This window comes from Lampetra fluviatilis, chromosome 1, assembly GCF_964198595.1.
Source record: "Lampetra fluviatilis chromosome 1, kcLamFluv1.1, whole genome shotgun sequence".
NCBI classification, from domain to species: Eukaryota; Metazoa; Chordata; class Hyperoartia; order Petromyzontiformes; family Petromyzontidae; genus Lampetra; species Lampetra fluviatilis.
The window spans coordinates 13,291,012-13,307,707 of record NC_136275.1 but is presented as its reverse complement, the minus strand read 5'-3'; the positions used below and the strand labels follow the sequence as shown (position 1 = coordinate 13,307,707).

The following is a 16,696-nucleotide window of genomic DNA, read 5'->3' as shown; positions in this document are numbered from 1 at the left end:
GTAGCTAAAATCCAGCTCTGAGAATCAAAAATATTGGTTTGACTGCGATATTACAAACTTTTTTCAATAGCAGGGTATGTGGCAAAGTGCACTCCCTAATATGTAGATAAAATATCACTTGAAATAATCTCAGAAGTAGACGCATAAACTTTCCCTCTGCGGAACACTGTTTTCCAAGAGCTAAAAATGGAAACTGTATTTCATGACATGATGCCAATAGTACAATTGGGATAGCATTTGTAAAAATACAAAAATTTGTTTCGTTATTAACTGAACGTATAAATCATTCTTAATTTGGAGCTTTCGTGACTGCAGGAATTATTCTTTGGTTCTTTCGGTTAAGTCACGTCTAAAAATAAAATAATAAATTAAAATAATAGCGACGTTTCGATTGCAACACAAGCAATCATCATCTGCTTATGTCTGTCTATAGTTTTCTAGTTAGACGTATAAATCATATATAAATCAGAATCACTAAGACTGATGTCATCTTTTCAACAGTTCCCTGTGACCTTGCACAGCTTAGTGTGGGGTACGCTATGACCCCCTCTCGTCACCCACCACCAAGGTTCTTGAACTATCTTTTTCCGGCAGGCCACATGATAAAATTAGCCTGTGCTGGCGAGTCATGTGACATCATACATTACGTGAATCGACGTAATGTCACATTGGATAAACACTAATCTACACCTCTGATATCCAGGTTACTCATCTATCTGGTGTTTATTATTTCACTAGTCGTCATCTTTTGTCTCCAGCTCTCATCTCCATCCATTGTCTTTCTCTCTTTCATCTCACGCATCTGTATCTCTTGCTTTCTCAGCGAGCCATATCTCTTGGCAGGCCACATCTCTTGGTGGCCACTCCAAGAGCCTCCGTGGGCCACATTTGGCCTGCGGGCAGCCAGCTGAAGAACTTTGCCTTACACAATGCACGTGGTGCCCAGAAGACCTACCCTCTCGTCCGCCAGGATGGCATCTTCCACGGCGGCCTCGTCCTGACCCAGGACATCGGCTAGCTTGGAGATGAGGTACTTGTGACGTCCGTCCAGTTGGGCCCTCCGCTCGTCCCTGGTGACCTTGGTCTGATTTGCCATGCTTCGCAGAGCCTCGCTCCCAGGCCCCGATGATTTCCATCCAGCGCCTGACATCTACACATATCAGCCATGGAATGGGACACATTCTTCTTTCGTGTTAAGGTCTCTTATCGCAGATGGGCAGTATCAAAATTACATTTAAATGTTTAATTGTATTTAATTTGTAATTTGTACTTGCTATCTAAATCACAGATCTCAAAGTAATAGCTAATTTCAATCCAATTAAATTTCCTCCAATAACATTTGCAAAATAAGAAAATTTTCACGTACAATTCACGTTCCTCATATTACACAAAAAATGGTTTATTTGTGTTAAGCATTTCAATCAAAATCCACTATCTTCTGAAATGTGCAATGGCGCAGCGCTCATCCACTCTGGCAGCTGAACAACAAATATTTCCTATTAAACGTCTGCTTTGGCTTGATCTACGAGGCTGTGAATTGGGGGCAATGCAGCATAAAATGTGAATTACGTAAGTGCCGCATATTAACTAAACGCCGATGATCTCTGTATATGTGCAGCTCGTACCGTGGCTGGGGTGGCCGTGGTGGGTGAAGGAGTGGGGGCTCCACCATTTTGCTGACTTAATCTGGCTCCACGCCCCTTGGTTCTTGATCCCTCACCTGCTGAGAAAAGATTAATGCCCAGTCTTTCATTTTGTGTCTGACTTATTCAGTAGAGATAATAGCCATGAAAACATTTTACACCCCCACTCCTCAAGGCATTCAAAGAATAATCACGATTTGGGGTTGTAATTTGACAGAAAGGCAATTTTATTGTGTCGTTTTTGCTGTGTTGTCGTCTCACTTGTATTTTCTGTTGAGTTTCTGTGTTATTTATACAGTTTTATATTTCATTAGCCTAAATGTAATATCTGCATATTATTTGTATGAGTTGTATATAATAATTTTTCATACGCACGATTTAGTGTATGCATCGTGACAAGTAAGACATTATGTGAGTCAATTAATCGATTCGTAGTTACAGTAATTGCATTCTTATGTAACTCGTGTTTTTCTATTGTGGATTATATGCATTTGGTAAATACAGTGGCATAGCTACCAATTGTGAAATTGGAGGAGGGAGTATAAGTCAGTGGGGTAGGAAATCTTGTTCAGTTGTGGTGGGCACCATAGAGATAATTCCCCCCCTAGAAACCACCCTGCTAACATCACAACAGGCCAAAAATGCAATAATACATGTTATGTTTACATATTACTCATAATTGACGGCACTTTGTTAATCCACTGCAGGACGAGGACCTCACCATATTGTATTTGTCATAAAGGTTGTTATACCATACTTTACCACACTGGTCAGAGCAAGTTGGTAAAGGGGAAGGGTGTACAGGATTGGTTTAAACATCGAGTGTTAGCCACTGATAATAACCATGGCTGGGAATCAAACTCAGTTCACTGGGTTAAAAGTACAATGCACTAACCATTGCGCAACTGCTGCCTTCAATGATTCAGGAAAAATAACAGCTGCATGGCAGTACACAACACCAATATAAACTCACTTTAATGTTATATTTCCATTTCACATGGCATACTGTACCGATTCAGTCATCGGGATTGTTTGACCATATTTCACCACGCTGGTCAGTGCAAGCTGGTGCGGGACTGGTTGCGATAGTGGCGTTTTCCTGTAATCCAATGTATGTATGTATGAATGTTGAACTTCTTTCATACCATACGTAGCCAACTGTGCTAATTGGACGTGCGGAAAATTATTTGAAGGAAAGTGTTGGCAGAGCACACATTGTGAACACCTAAACCTGCTGGGCTGCGTGGTACCCAGATGATGATAGTACAATAAGTGGATTGAATATATCTTTGCAGAGTTTTAAGTGTTATCCCTCATGCAAAGGTTTTATCCAGGTACTCCCTGTTTTCTCCCCTTTGCCAAGCATTAATGGACTTAACCAAACGAACTCATTAACGGACTTAACCAAACGGACCCATTAACGGACTTAACCAAACGGACTCATTAAAGGACTTAACCAAACGGACTCATTAATGGACTTAACCAAACGGACCCATTAACGGACTTAACCAAACGAACTCATTGACGGACTTGGCCAAACATGCTAATTCAGTATTTTCTTGAACACTTTTTTTCTTTCCTGCATTTGTATTACGAGTTTAGCATCATGGTTAACAACCACTTTATTAATAGGATGTTGCGATGATAAATGCATAATAAAGCAAAATAATGGTTAAGTAAATGATTAATACAAAATAGCCAATACTGCAAATATCGGGATTTTAGCTCTACCTCCACATAAGTCAAGAACCAAGACACACCAGATGACAGCACAATTACTTCAAGCGAACACACCCAGTGACACAGCACTGACATTTAAATGCCAAACATCAATATTAGCAATGACTGATAAGCTTTGGCTGTATGGGTCATGGTTGCAAGACAATATTTTTTATCCTCAGTAGCCCATACTTTGTCACAAGTAGCTCGGGAAAGTTCTGATCCACATTTGTTTTCAGATTAGGCCACGTAGTCGTTTCATGGCAAAATTATTGTCATTAACCCTCCACCACCTGAAAAAATTGCCACGTTTACAAATATATTATTTATACGTGTCAATGTATTGATATATAATATTCTGGCCAATCAAGCTCTCCAGTGGCTTAAGACTCCCCATGACGGAATTTAACATCAACATACGTTTCACTCAAACTACTTTGGGCCTAATAAGGTAGGGAACTCAGAAATTGTAAAATTAGACATAAAACTACTACATGGCCTAAACCAAAAACAAAAATGAATCAGTGAATTTTAAGTTTGAAGGAAATGTATGATGTGAGTATTGCAGCTCAACCTCTTATACAATCTGAATAGAGAACACTATGGTTTGAGCACTTGACTCAAAATCAGAATGTTGTGGGTTTATATCCCATTCAGAAATTGACTCCTCTATCATTTTTTGTGGGAAGTCAACAATGGTCTTCCGCCCCACCTTGTTAACGTGGAATGTCCACATATGGATTTCACACCAAAGGAGATGTCACCTCATTGGAGCAGGGAGATACTTTGACTTTATATATTACCTTTTTACGACCACAGTCCGAGTGCAGCCATACCTTAACACTGCCACTATAAACGGTTATGAATTTAGGATTTAGTTTAAACTATGTAAACTCTTATCAACATCTTAGCAAAACTTCTATTTACAAAGTCTGCACAATTGTATTTGTATAGCATATTTGTATAGCTACTGGGTGCAAGATTATAGCATATTTTTCATTTTATGCCTCTGAAAGTCATAAAAAACACTTTATGAAATGAGACAAAAAATGTATTTTGGCTGTGGTGTAGCAGCAAGGATATATGGAGAATAGCATTGCCGTTATTAACAAGGCGTGAGAAGGCCTCTTTCTAGCAGTCACTTAACAAAGGGCGCGATATTATTTTAATTACTGTACTTTAGTAGTCCAGTATTACCACCTTTTTATTATTGCTTACAAACAAAATGTATTTTTTTTAATTCGATGTCTTGTTCTTGGGAATTTCATTGTAAAACAGGTGACGAGTGCCTATTTAAAAACTGGCCATCAGAGAATATTTAAATCTCTCAATTCTCATCAGGCCCCATGGTGTTTAAGTGGAATCTCCGACCCTTATTTAACTGATCTCTGGCCTCTCAGTTCATGTGCTATGAGTGAAGAAGGCCCATAACGTTTCCGATTTAATATTATTTATATTTTAAGGCCACCGTGTTGTTCATTGTATTGAGTTTTTTTCGTCAAGTGTTACAAGCAACGTGTACTGTACTCTATTTTCTATACCAAGATCTGTGCAATTGTTGGTTAATACTGAACTATTACGGATCTCTCCATAGGAATGTGGAATTTCAACTACTGGTGCAATGTAGTCCACCAAATGAAATAGGTAGAGGGGGTCCACATTAGTTTAAGCATTGAGTCACTTAGTGTCTGTCTCTTTTGCGAAGTTGATAACCGGAGACATCCTTCAACAAATCATTTTAAGAACGTTACCAACATTACAGTACGGTACAGTACCAGCGACGCAAACTTTTCCATGTATCCCTCACATTGCAAGTGACACGTGTAAACCGAGGTTACAATCCACGTTTCTCGTCGAACGAGTGCTGTTTATTCGAATAAATATTGTTCATAAAGTAGGGTGGATAAACCAATGTGTACGTCCCAGTTCCTATAAACATATCACACTTACAAACTGGACAACACGCTACGTATACGTCTTTACACAATCAAATACCAGTGCTCCTGGACAGATTAACAACAACAAATAAATAAATACATGAGTTTTAATTTTATTTAACAAAAAAGGGTCCAAGCTGCAAGTGCTGAATCGTACGAGGGCATGAAAGCTTCCTCCTCCGACCAACTCGCGACTCAAACTCTCTGCTCAGCGATACAAACTCCAACTATTTTGTTTTGCAACTCGTACAACATTAAAGAGGGACGATGCACATCGTTGTTGTACCGTACTGCTACGATTCCACGTCTACTCAACGCCACCCTACGTCTCCTGGCCGCCTTCACCGGCCACTGACCAGAACCAGCGTGGTTTGAAGAAGTTTGGTCAACTCTGAACCTTGCAAACGAGATGGTCCCATCTCAAATCGTGGGTTTGTTTAGCGGGTTAAAATGTAACAAACGTGGTCTGTGGGGGAGGCCCTCATCCAGCAGTGGGTTGTCAAAGAGGTTGTACATTGCGCGTACGAATAGAATGTACACGGACATACTCTTAGATTGTTTCGGTAAAGTCACGTAGGTAAAATACTAAAATAAAACAGCTAAATTTACAGTATCCTGTCCCACCTGAAGACGGACACTTGTTGCCTCCGAAACGTCGTGATTTCATTGAGTTATTTTCATTTTTTATTATTTTACTTCATCATTATTTTTTCACCTACGTGACTTTACCGAAAAAAACCTAAGAGTATGAATCCTTGCAGTCACGAAAGCTTCAAATCTAGAATGTACAATAATAACAAAATAAGCCATGGACAATTTCACAACCGGCGTTAAGACGACGGACATACTTCCCCATAATTGTCAATGGAAACCCAGAGGGTGCTTGTGTGTGTGTGGCGGTGTGTCCTCCTTCTTCTTACCCTTGATGCTCACGAGTGGAGGGGACACGTCGTGGCTGTTTTCTCCGGGCTCGGCACCGCCAGGAACCGGCTCGACACCGTCCGCCGACTCGGGATCGGGGGCCACTGAACCCCGCGGCTGCCGGGATTCTTCTTCTGCGGAGACCCCCTCGATTTCGCCATCCTGGCTGGCAGCTGGCTCAGCCATGAGGAAGCTCCTCACCTCCAACAACACCACACAAGTGCCCCCGGCCCCCCCCCCCCGGGGCTCTGTAATGTTCTATCTACAAACTTTCATGAACTTCTTAACGGTAGTCAACTGCGGCGGCGGTGGCGGGGGGTGGTGGTGGTGGCAGGAGAATTGCCTCGCGCGGGTCTCCTGCAAACTCTGATAAATCAACACCGACCGACCGTGTAAAGTTTGCGAAAGAAAGCAACGTTGTTAAACGTCTCAAGGGCGCGACGACTGCAAAAGTTACACCGCTAAAAGTGTCGACATTTAACACGGTCTGGAACGCCGATTAAAGTGGCCCTCCTCGCCTTTCTCAACTTCAGCGGTGCCTGATGTGAGGCGCGCGCGACCAACGCCACCAACCCCCGCCCCCCGCCACAGTCTCTAACAACAGTTGCGAGGCAACCGGCCCCGTGTTCTATTCATTAAAAGTTGTTGGTGGTGGTGGGTGGGGGTGGTGGTGATACTCTTAGTTTTTTTTCGGTAAAGTCACGTAGGTAATAGAAATTAAATAATTTATTATTTTATAATAGAAATAAAACAATAATTTATTATTTTATTTCTATTACCTACTAAATAAAATAATTATGTTAAATAATAACCTACTAATGTGTTGTTTTATAATAGAAATAAAATAAAATAATATTGTATTACTTTATTTTTATTACCTACTAAAGATAATAATGTATTATTTTATAATAGATATAAAATTATAATTTATTATTTTATTTCTATTATCTACGTGACTTCACCGAAAAAACCTGAAGCCACGTAGATAGAAAAAATCAAATAATAAATTATTTTTCTTATTAGAAAAATAAAAATAATAAATTATTTTTATTTTATAATAATAAATTATTATAATTTTTCTAATAATAAATAATAAATGCTGCAAAAAATGTTCTATCTTACGTGGTTCTAGATTTGAAGTTTTCATTACTGCAAGGGTCCATACTCTTTGGTTTTTCAGTAAAGTCACGTAGGTAAAAATTTTTATACAAATGAATTAAATCACGACGTTTCGGAGGCAACACAAGCTTCCGTCTTCAGGTGGCACCGTCACAGCAAAATTACTGTATCAAGTGATTTAATTTATTTTTATTTTATTTTTTACCTACCCAAAGAATATTAATTCTTAGTCACGAAAGCTTTAAGTCAAGATTTATTTGTTTGTGTTTTTCCCTTGTGATGGGACTTTGTAAGGATGAACGTTGAGATTTATATGGGCACTGGGGTGACCAATAAGGTCAGAATTGGTCTGTAATAAGGTAGGGCACTGATACGGGGTTGACAGGAATGTATTTATATCTGAAGCGTGTGTTGAGAACGGCGTTGTAGTTTAGCTTAGTAGTCGTAGTAACATGGCATTGCCCAGTCCATTATGTCAAACCACTGCTGTGTGACGAGGGGGGCCTTCCTTCCCTCCACGCTGTTGCGGGGTCGTTGTTGGTTGACACTCAATGTTTATACCACATGCAGTGGTGGGTCAGTGCCGTGGTGGTGTTGGTGAAGGCAGATGATGAGCATACTACACGTGGACACGTAGAGGGTTATAGTACTGTACAACCATGGTTTTTTTTTTGCTGAGAACATCAATCGATTGAAATATAAGAGCAAATTAACTGCAGTACATGAACACTCAATTGTCCAAATTGTACTTGCATTTTAATATTTCCTGTTTGCTCAACAACCAAATCGATTGCCATTGATTTGACAACTTGATTTGATTGGCTCTGTCAGATGGCTGAGGGTTATGGTTGAAAATGAACATTATACCTACACAATCTCACCCAAAATCAACTAATTCTGAATCGAAATATTTGGTCGTGAAAGCCTGCGTATGAAATGTAACTCCAACGTCAAATTTGAGCAAACACTTTGCAAAGATGATCGCTCGAGTTGTTAGGATAATGGCTTCTGTCCGTTACTGTTCGTTACTGTGAGTTTGGAGTCTTCAATCCGACTATGTTTGTACTACCAGCGACCTCGGTCGAGTGCTGTGTGGTGTGTATTGCCTGTGTTATGCGTGTGTGTCTCTGCACCGCGGAATAATTCGCAGCAATACAGTAGTGAAGCGAAACGAATCATAACTGGCCAGCCCCACATAACAGTTGGCTTGGGACCAAGGCCGTAGCTATGGAGTCAACATTGGGCGGGGGGGCAAATCTTCCTGGGGGTCTGAGGGTCCCCCCCCCAGAAGAAAAATCTAAATTTTAAAACTCATTTTCTGCCATTTCCTTGCCTAAAATATTTAAAAATTCACTAACACAAGGGGTGGACTTTTTATGTATTTTTTACAATAATATCTGATAGTGTATTACATTGCTCTGTTTTTCTTTTTTTACCTTTTCTTGTTTCGTTGTATGTAATGGCAGAGATTAGGGATTAATAATGTACAACCATAACCACAATCATATACACATAAATCTATGCATTGTTATATGAAGACAAGTCCAGATATTGTGGCCCAGGTTTAACAAATTGTTGTTTTTATTTACATAGCATAGCAATTATTTTGTAAATATCTTTATAGCAATACATCCCCCCCAATATTCAAATATGCTCAAAATGATCATATATATTGGGGGGGGGATGTGTCCCTCCCCAAACTATATTATAATTACGGTCTTGCTTGGAACGTGTATAGGTGATGCCGTTGCAAATATGGAATATATATCGACGTGAAACTAATATACCGCAGTTGTGTCTGCAGTGCTTTAATATGCTCACTAACATCACTTGCCCCATCAGTCATTAAAGGCTTTACTAGGTATCGCTGTGTGTGCTGTGTGTATGATTGGTTGTGCTATGTACTATGCCACTACTGTATATTGTGTGTGTGTCTGCATCTTCGGTAGGAATGGGTGATTATATGCGACATGTGCTATGTGTACGTGCTGTGTGTGTCTGACTGCTTTGCATTGCTATGCGCTGCGGCTGGCTGGGTCAGTTGCCCAGCGACGCCAGCGTGCGTCCTGGTGATGCCCTCACTCCAGTGATCACTTCCCAAGGGCGACCGGTGGAAAGCGTATGGGACTTATAATCCCCAACTGAACGCCTAATACAGTGCAGTACTGACTTGTCCACGGTGCCAGATCAGATATTTCTCTAAATGTGGTTGGTCTACCCACTAGAGGTACAATGGACAAAAAAAATATGCATGGTGAAGTATGGTCAAAGAACTGTCATCACCCCCGCACGGCGTGAAAAGAAGGCCCTCGACAAAATGGGATGAATATTATTAATACGACTACGCTTGATTACTCAGAAAATGCTCACGGAGTCTCAAGGCTCTTTTTCAGGAGGGTCCTGCCAAGTTTTAGAATCAGGGGGTCAATGTTGTTATGTGTAATTCCAAAAGAGCAATCAACAAGTAATTTATTTAGCATTGGAATGTTTGGACAACACTAGTTACATTGTATGGTTGGGGTAGGAGGAAACCGGAGAACCTGTAGGAGACCCTTGTGTAATGTGGTGTAAAAGATACTAACTCCAAGCAGAAAGTGGCCCGAGTCGGGAATTGAACCTAGGCTGCATGCTGTGATGCACAATTGTTACCACTGCGTCACCCTGCCGCCGAAAGAACGTCTACATTTTGAATAATTCCAATGATGTATTTATGGCTATATATCCAGGAGTGTCACACTGATTGGATTGACTTTTTGACGAGGGTTCTGATTTTGGCTGTTTGATGTCCCACCACGAGGGAGCATCACCCAGCACTGCCATCTCCTGGCCACTTCGCAGCCTCAAGCCTGCAACATCTGGCAAGCCTCGGTGATCCTGGTGTGGTAGTCACCAACAATGCAATGCAATTAGCTGTTAGCAAGGCTATAGTGGTACCAATGTTTTATGCGATCCATGAAAGATAATTATTTGACAACCTTTCAAGAGGGTGTGTAGTAACACAATACCGTACTGTAATTCACTTTTCTTCCAATTTTGACATCAATGAAGTGTGTGTAATCCCACCTCTTCCAAGACATCTGGCCAGCGTGGAAGAGTAGGCCAAATTGCCCTCTATATTCAAGAGGGGGCTTTCTAGAGCTCCCCCTAGTGGTGGAGGTTATTCCACCAGAAGTGGATTGAGCAAAAAATATCGTGGCTGCACCTTTTCATTTTATTAAGATAGTCTGTAGGGAGGCAGGTAGCAATGCAAATCAGAGCTATTATTTCTGCATTACGATATTGTCGTGAGTGTAAACATTTAGTTATATAAAAAAAAAATAGATTCTCATGTTAGGAGACAATCTTAACGGGAACTAAAATCGAAAAATTGTCTTGAATCAGTTTATTGACAAATTAATAGAATCAGTGTGAATCGCTCCATACATGGAAGTGAAAATATCGGAAAATAATCAGCCATCTATCAATCCAATACAGGATGCATGGGGCTGGTCAATGCGAGGTGGCGATAGGTGCTTTAAAGTGGACGCCACCAAGTGTTTATCATCTGAAGATGCCCTTCACGAACCACACAGCTGGAGGTGGCCGTCACCCAGCATTGGAATGAAAAAACGTGCATGAATGTGGAAGATTTCAACTCTGACCCGTGCATCAGCGTCTTATTATGCAGTGGCGTTTGACGCAGTGCAGATTGTGAGGTATTTATTACATCAGTCTATCAAATGTTCTATTCAAATATGGGGAAGACGTGAGACTGCCCATGGCATGAACTAACATACCGTGTTGTGTATACCCTGTATAGTATTGTGTACGTTTAACACGTAGGCTTTCGCGACCAATATTATTCATAATAATGGTTTTTGGGTTAGATCACGTAAGTATCAATGTGTTGTAACCCTTCCACCACCCGACACAGCCAGTAAGGTTTGTCACGTAAACAATGCGCCAATTAGTTACTAGTTACTAATTAATTACTAGTTACTAATTAGTTACTAGTATCCCACTGGGCGTCGCTGACGATGTGGCGTGGGGAAGTTACTAGTAATTACTAGTAATACTAGTAATTACTAGTAATTACTAGTAACTACGCGCCAAATAATTCGTTAGTAACTAGTTAGTAACTAGTTACTAATTAGCGCGTTGTTTACGTGACAAAGCTTACTGGCTGTGTCGTGTGGTGGTGGGTTATGGAACGTTTATACTTACGCGATCTAACCCAAAAACCTTTATTATAAATATTGTGAACGTATTTGATATTTGTATAATAGATTAATGAAAATCCAGGGTGTCCTAACTCAAAAGAGCGTTGTGTGGTGTTTATCAGCGTTGGTGACATTGAACCCGTTGTGGAAGTTCCATGTTTCTATGACGGGACCCAGTATACCCAACGTGACAACCATATATAGTGTATCCACACACCTTATTTACATACACTTACATGTATATTCACAGCTATTTTATCAATCCACTGCTGGATGAGAGCTTCCCCACGCCATGTGGATCATGGGGATTATTTGACCGTACATACTTCACTCGGCTGGTCAGTGCGCAATGTACACGTACATATTCGTGCATGTATTTGTGCACATACACCTCGTTTAGCAGTTGACAAGCCATCCCACTGGGGGTCGCTGACGATGCACACTAGTTTCTTCTTGTTCAAGAATCCATTTTGGAAGGATGTCGGAATGCCCGGCGAAAACCCACCATGTGGGTGACCCTGGTATTCAAAAAACTCAATTATTAATATACTCTAAGCATTGTCTTCCAACACGATGCATTTTTACATGGTTATGGCCCATCCAAGCACAATACCAGGTGTTCTAAGCTGCTTCAGGGCGAGGTGGTGATCAGCAGAAGGCAGGGTAGCAACTAATTTAGTTTTACTGTTCCAAAGCTCCAATATCTATGCTCCACGTTTTCGCAAATCAGCACTAACCATCCCATGACCCGCACGGCATGGGGAGACCCACATCTATCAGTGCAATGACCTATGCCCTGAGGGATGCACAGTACATTAACATGCATTACTGGATGCGGCATTACCTTTTTGTCCAGATTTTAAGATGCTCCGGAAAGTATGGCGCACCCTAAACACCAAATCTGGTAAAACAAACACGTTCCAAATTAACATGCACCACCAACTTTTGCTTTAAATACAGGGGGTGGTGGGAGGAGTGTATCTTCTCATTCGAAAAATATGGTAAAAGAAGAAAAGTATAAATACTGTAGAATCCATATTCAGGGCACTTTAATAGCTTAAATTTAACACTGGGTTAATTAAACGACCAATGTAATTAATTACATCGAATATACGATTCACAGCTTCATAAATGCTAAGTACAGCAATGCTAGGTCTTGAATTTATCAGAGACATGTCTCTAGGGAGGGTAATATGCTCGAATATCCTAATGCCATTTGCTGATCAATATTCTCCCATGGAAAACCGCAGCAGCATACAAAATGTTGTTGGTTTGAACCCAAGCCACCCCTTTAGCCCAGCAGAGAATGTCACGTCTGCCTGTGGGAGCGACTGGTGACCACTCTGTAGGCTATATTCTGATGAATCACATGCTAATACGTTTTGAATCATATTTCAGGGTTTGATATTGATCCCTGGCTCTCTCTCTGTTATGTTTTGCTCTGCATTTTGATTTATATTGGTTATTGTTTGCGTTTTTTATATATATTGTGTAGCACTCTATAACGTGTTTCTGTAACTATATTTTCGGTTGTGAATTTATATTTGTTGCGCTCGAAAATATTTGCTGTTAAGATGTTTAACTCTGCATTTTAAATTGTAGCCTTCCAGTCTGCTTGCTGTTTATCATTGTGTTTTACATTGTTGTCCTAGAACCCGAACTGTTTATTTTTAACTATTTTACCCAGTGCTACATTAACCCGGAGACTTATGGTCACAATGGGCTCATTGAAAAATCTGGTCTTGTAAATAGAGGGCAGTTAAATCCATTGCTGGTAGGAGAGATTGTTTTGTGTTTTGCAGGGCTTTGAGTTGTATCCCCTTGGATGCATGGGATTTATCTGGGTACTTCAGTTCACTCCCACCTACCACTCTGTAATAGACCATTTATAACAACTTTCTGTAAATGATAAGAAACTCATCAGACAGAATAATGCGTGGAAGCTGAAAACAATAGTTAACAATAATGCAGACAAAAGGTGATTTCCAGATGGCAAAAGGCAGAATCGTGACCATAACATGTATCCACTCATCATCCCATGCACGGTAGATGACATCACCATACTGTGTGTGCATATATAATGCATAAAGCCTTTCGATTGACAACTGCGTGGGTTTTCGCGGCTGGGCTGTATCACTCTCCGATGTGTTTTCTGGTTATACTGCGTGTTATTTGGCATGGTGTCAGACGCTTCGCTCCATGTGTTCGGAGCTAATTCAAGAACTGATTTTCAGATTCTAAATGCGAGATCCTCCTGAAAGAAAGGTCTTAACTCAACGAGGTCCCTCTTGGATAAATGCAATTTTTCGTTTCATTCTGATGCGTTCTGCGTACGCGTAGTGTTTGGAATGTTAATGCAACATAGCCTTCAGCATTCAGCAACCAAGACTTCACAACCTTTCAAGTGCTATTTCTGGTTAAACTCCAAGTCTCCTATTATGACACCAAATGGTAGACAGTACAGTGTATGTAAACGTATGTAGACTACAGCGCATGTATATGTACAAGTCTCGAGATAAAAGCTTTCGTGACGGCAGGGATTAATCTTCTTGGTTCTTTCGGTAAAGTCACGTAGAAGGGAAATAATAAAATAATAAAAATAAAACATAATAAAATAATTCTCACGACGTTTCGGCCACAACGCAAGCAGCCGTACTCAGGTGAAGACCAGGTCTGTCGGGGAGACAGCGTCAGACGCGTGAGAATTATTTTATTATGTTTTGTTTTTATTATTTTATTATTTCCCTTCTACGTGACTTTACCAAGAACCAAGAAGATGTACAGGTCTCTTTTGTCAATCCATTGGAAGATGAGGGTCTCCCCACGCCGTCCAGAGCAGTGGACATTATTTTGCCATACTTCACCACGCTGGTCACTGCGGGTTTGTGAAGGCGGGGGGGGCTTCGAATTACGGCCCAGCAATATATTGTTTTTTTTGCAATGCTGTTCTCTCTGTTGACCTCCACGGAAACGTGGCGTGTATGATGGTCGTTTCGTCCGAGCACGAACCCAGGCTCCAGCCTGCTTAGCTTCCGAGATCTGTCTCATTCCAGTTGATGTTGTCATAGCAAAGTACGAGATGTACATTTATTCACTGTTGTATGTCGGTGTTGTGTCCGTGCAAGTTATACTATGTATTAATAAGCAATACTCTCTATACAAACCCACAAAACAAGCAAATGCAATAGGTGTAGGTCTATAGATTACAGATAAAAGTATTCATACTCCGACAGACGGACGACACCAAAGCCGATGTGCGCAGTGAACCAGGTATTGTAATCCAAACAGGAGCTGGTCAATGCACCGTGTGCTTTTGGAAGCCAGTCTTGTATGACAGACACATCTACTATGTTTAAGCAGACAAAATAAATAAGCGGACAAAATAACGCCTACTTAGTTCCCATATCGGTCCCTCCACGTGTAAATGTATCGTATTTTCATAGGTTACATTAGCCACGGGGCCTTCTGGGGGTGCAAAAGGCGCTGTGGTTTCACACAAGCAACCTCTGGACCGGTTTGGACATTCGGCGATTAATTTGCTCATGGTCACAAGAGACTGAGCAGTGAGAACAGCACCGCGTCGTGTCTGGACACGCGTAAGAGTACCGGGCGTGACACACTTGCCACGTCTTCCCCAATGGCACGTGGTCACACCAACTCCACTTAATTGCGCTCGTACACGATGTACATTTAGGTAGGAACCTCCTGGTGACACCAGCCCACACGGGATTATTGTGTCCGTCCGTCGTGCAGGGAGGGGCTGGGTGGGGAGGGAGGGGCTGGGTGGGGAGGGAGGGGAGGGTGGGGAGGAGCTGGGTGGGGAGGGGCTGGGTGGGGAGGATGGGGTGGGGCTGGGTGGGAGGGGTGGGGCTGGGTGGGGGGTGGGAGGGGAGGGGAGGGTGGAGAGGGGCTGGGTGGGGAAGGTGGGGAGGGGCTGGGTGGGGAGGGTGGGGAGGGGCTGGTTGGAGAGGGTGGGGAGGGGCTGGGTGGGAGGGGTGGGGCTGGGTGGGAGGGGTGGGGCTGGGTGGGGAGGGGCTGGTGACCCCGTGGTGCCCTTATAAAACTCAACGTTTAACCTACTCACGCCGGCTTGTGCCCGCCCTCACAGTCGGGCATATTTGCGGAATACACCACGCCGCCGTTGACCCTGGCCATTGACCGAGCAATCCAACGTTCCTACCAGCTCCCTCCGCAGGAATGTGTTGCATGGGCAGAAGAGTAACACATATCGTTGTTAAAATACATAAGCATAACTAGACCAGTTTCCACATGTTTGTCCTTTGTTTATTTACACATCACATCAACCACAGGGTCTTGTGGGAGTGCGTAATTTCAGCAGCATTGGTTCAACACAAGCAAATTCCGGAAAGGTCGAAAGACATAGTGTCTCATCAGCAGAATTAGGCTCGCTTGTTTGCTTATTTTATTACATAGTGATTCGAAAAGGCAAAGTGATTTCTTGTTCAAATGAGCATGGAGAGAGTGATTTTGCCTCCTGTTTGCAGCCCTTAGCCGGCGGTGAAAATCTCAAATTCCTTTGGCGGGGAGGTGAATCTAACCATAGAGACATTGTTGACTTCACCACAAAAGGTGGTAATATATATGTTTTATCGATTTGGGATGCAATACGGGTTCAGTCAGCACCCAACAAGAATTTGAATTCGCTCATTCCGATTGCAAGTAACTAATACACTTAGTAGTACAAACTAAATATGCGTAGTTATGGAGCATTATGGATATATAATATACAATGCGGTACTGTATAAGCAAACTCTGTTCTGCGTATATTGTTTATGATTTTATCTTACTAAATATATCAAGGAAATTACATTCACATTATTGTTTATGCATCTGTACTGGAAACCTTTCTGGTGTTAATTCGATCAATCCATCATTATATTGGTTCATATTTCTCAGCACTAATTATCAAGGTCCATAGGAAGTGATTTGTTTGGATATGTAATTATAGTGTCTAATTGATACCCTGGGCACCCTTGCAAACGAGACGTTCCATCTCCAGGGATTATCCAGGTAAAATGTTTGCATACATACCAAAAACGTTATGTCACAGGTAAGAGCCAAGAATGTCATGTTACCAAAATAAAATGTTTCTTTAAAAAAAAACAACACAGAATTAAGCAGCTTTACAAACACACCG

At 41.6% G+C, this 16,696-nt stretch overlaps 1 protein-coding gene across 2 annotated transcripts in view; it reads right to left on the bottom strand.

Annotated features, from left to right (window-relative positions):
* Nucleotides 1-6,800, bottom strand: part of LOC144932715 (dynein axonemal heavy chain 5-like) — a 95,011-nt gene extending 88,211 nt beyond the window's left edge. Inside the window, exons 1-3 of one of the 2 annotated variants that reach the window (XM_078857085.1) lie at nucleotides 6,220-6,800; nucleotides 1,626-1,723; nucleotides 956-1,150 (exon numbers count right to left, since the gene is read on the bottom strand). In XM_078857085.1, the coding sequence (XP_078713211.1) occupies nucleotides 956-1,150; nucleotides 1,626-1,723; nucleotides 6,220-6,406 (480 nt within the window). In that variant the 5' untranslated portion in view covers nucleotides 6,407-6,800. The remainder of the gene's footprint in view (nucleotides 1-955; nucleotides 1,151-1,625; nucleotides 1,724-6,219) is intronic. The other variant, XM_078857095.1, reaches the window with a different exon arrangement.
* Nucleotides 6,801-16,696: the final 9,896 nt, after the last annotated feature.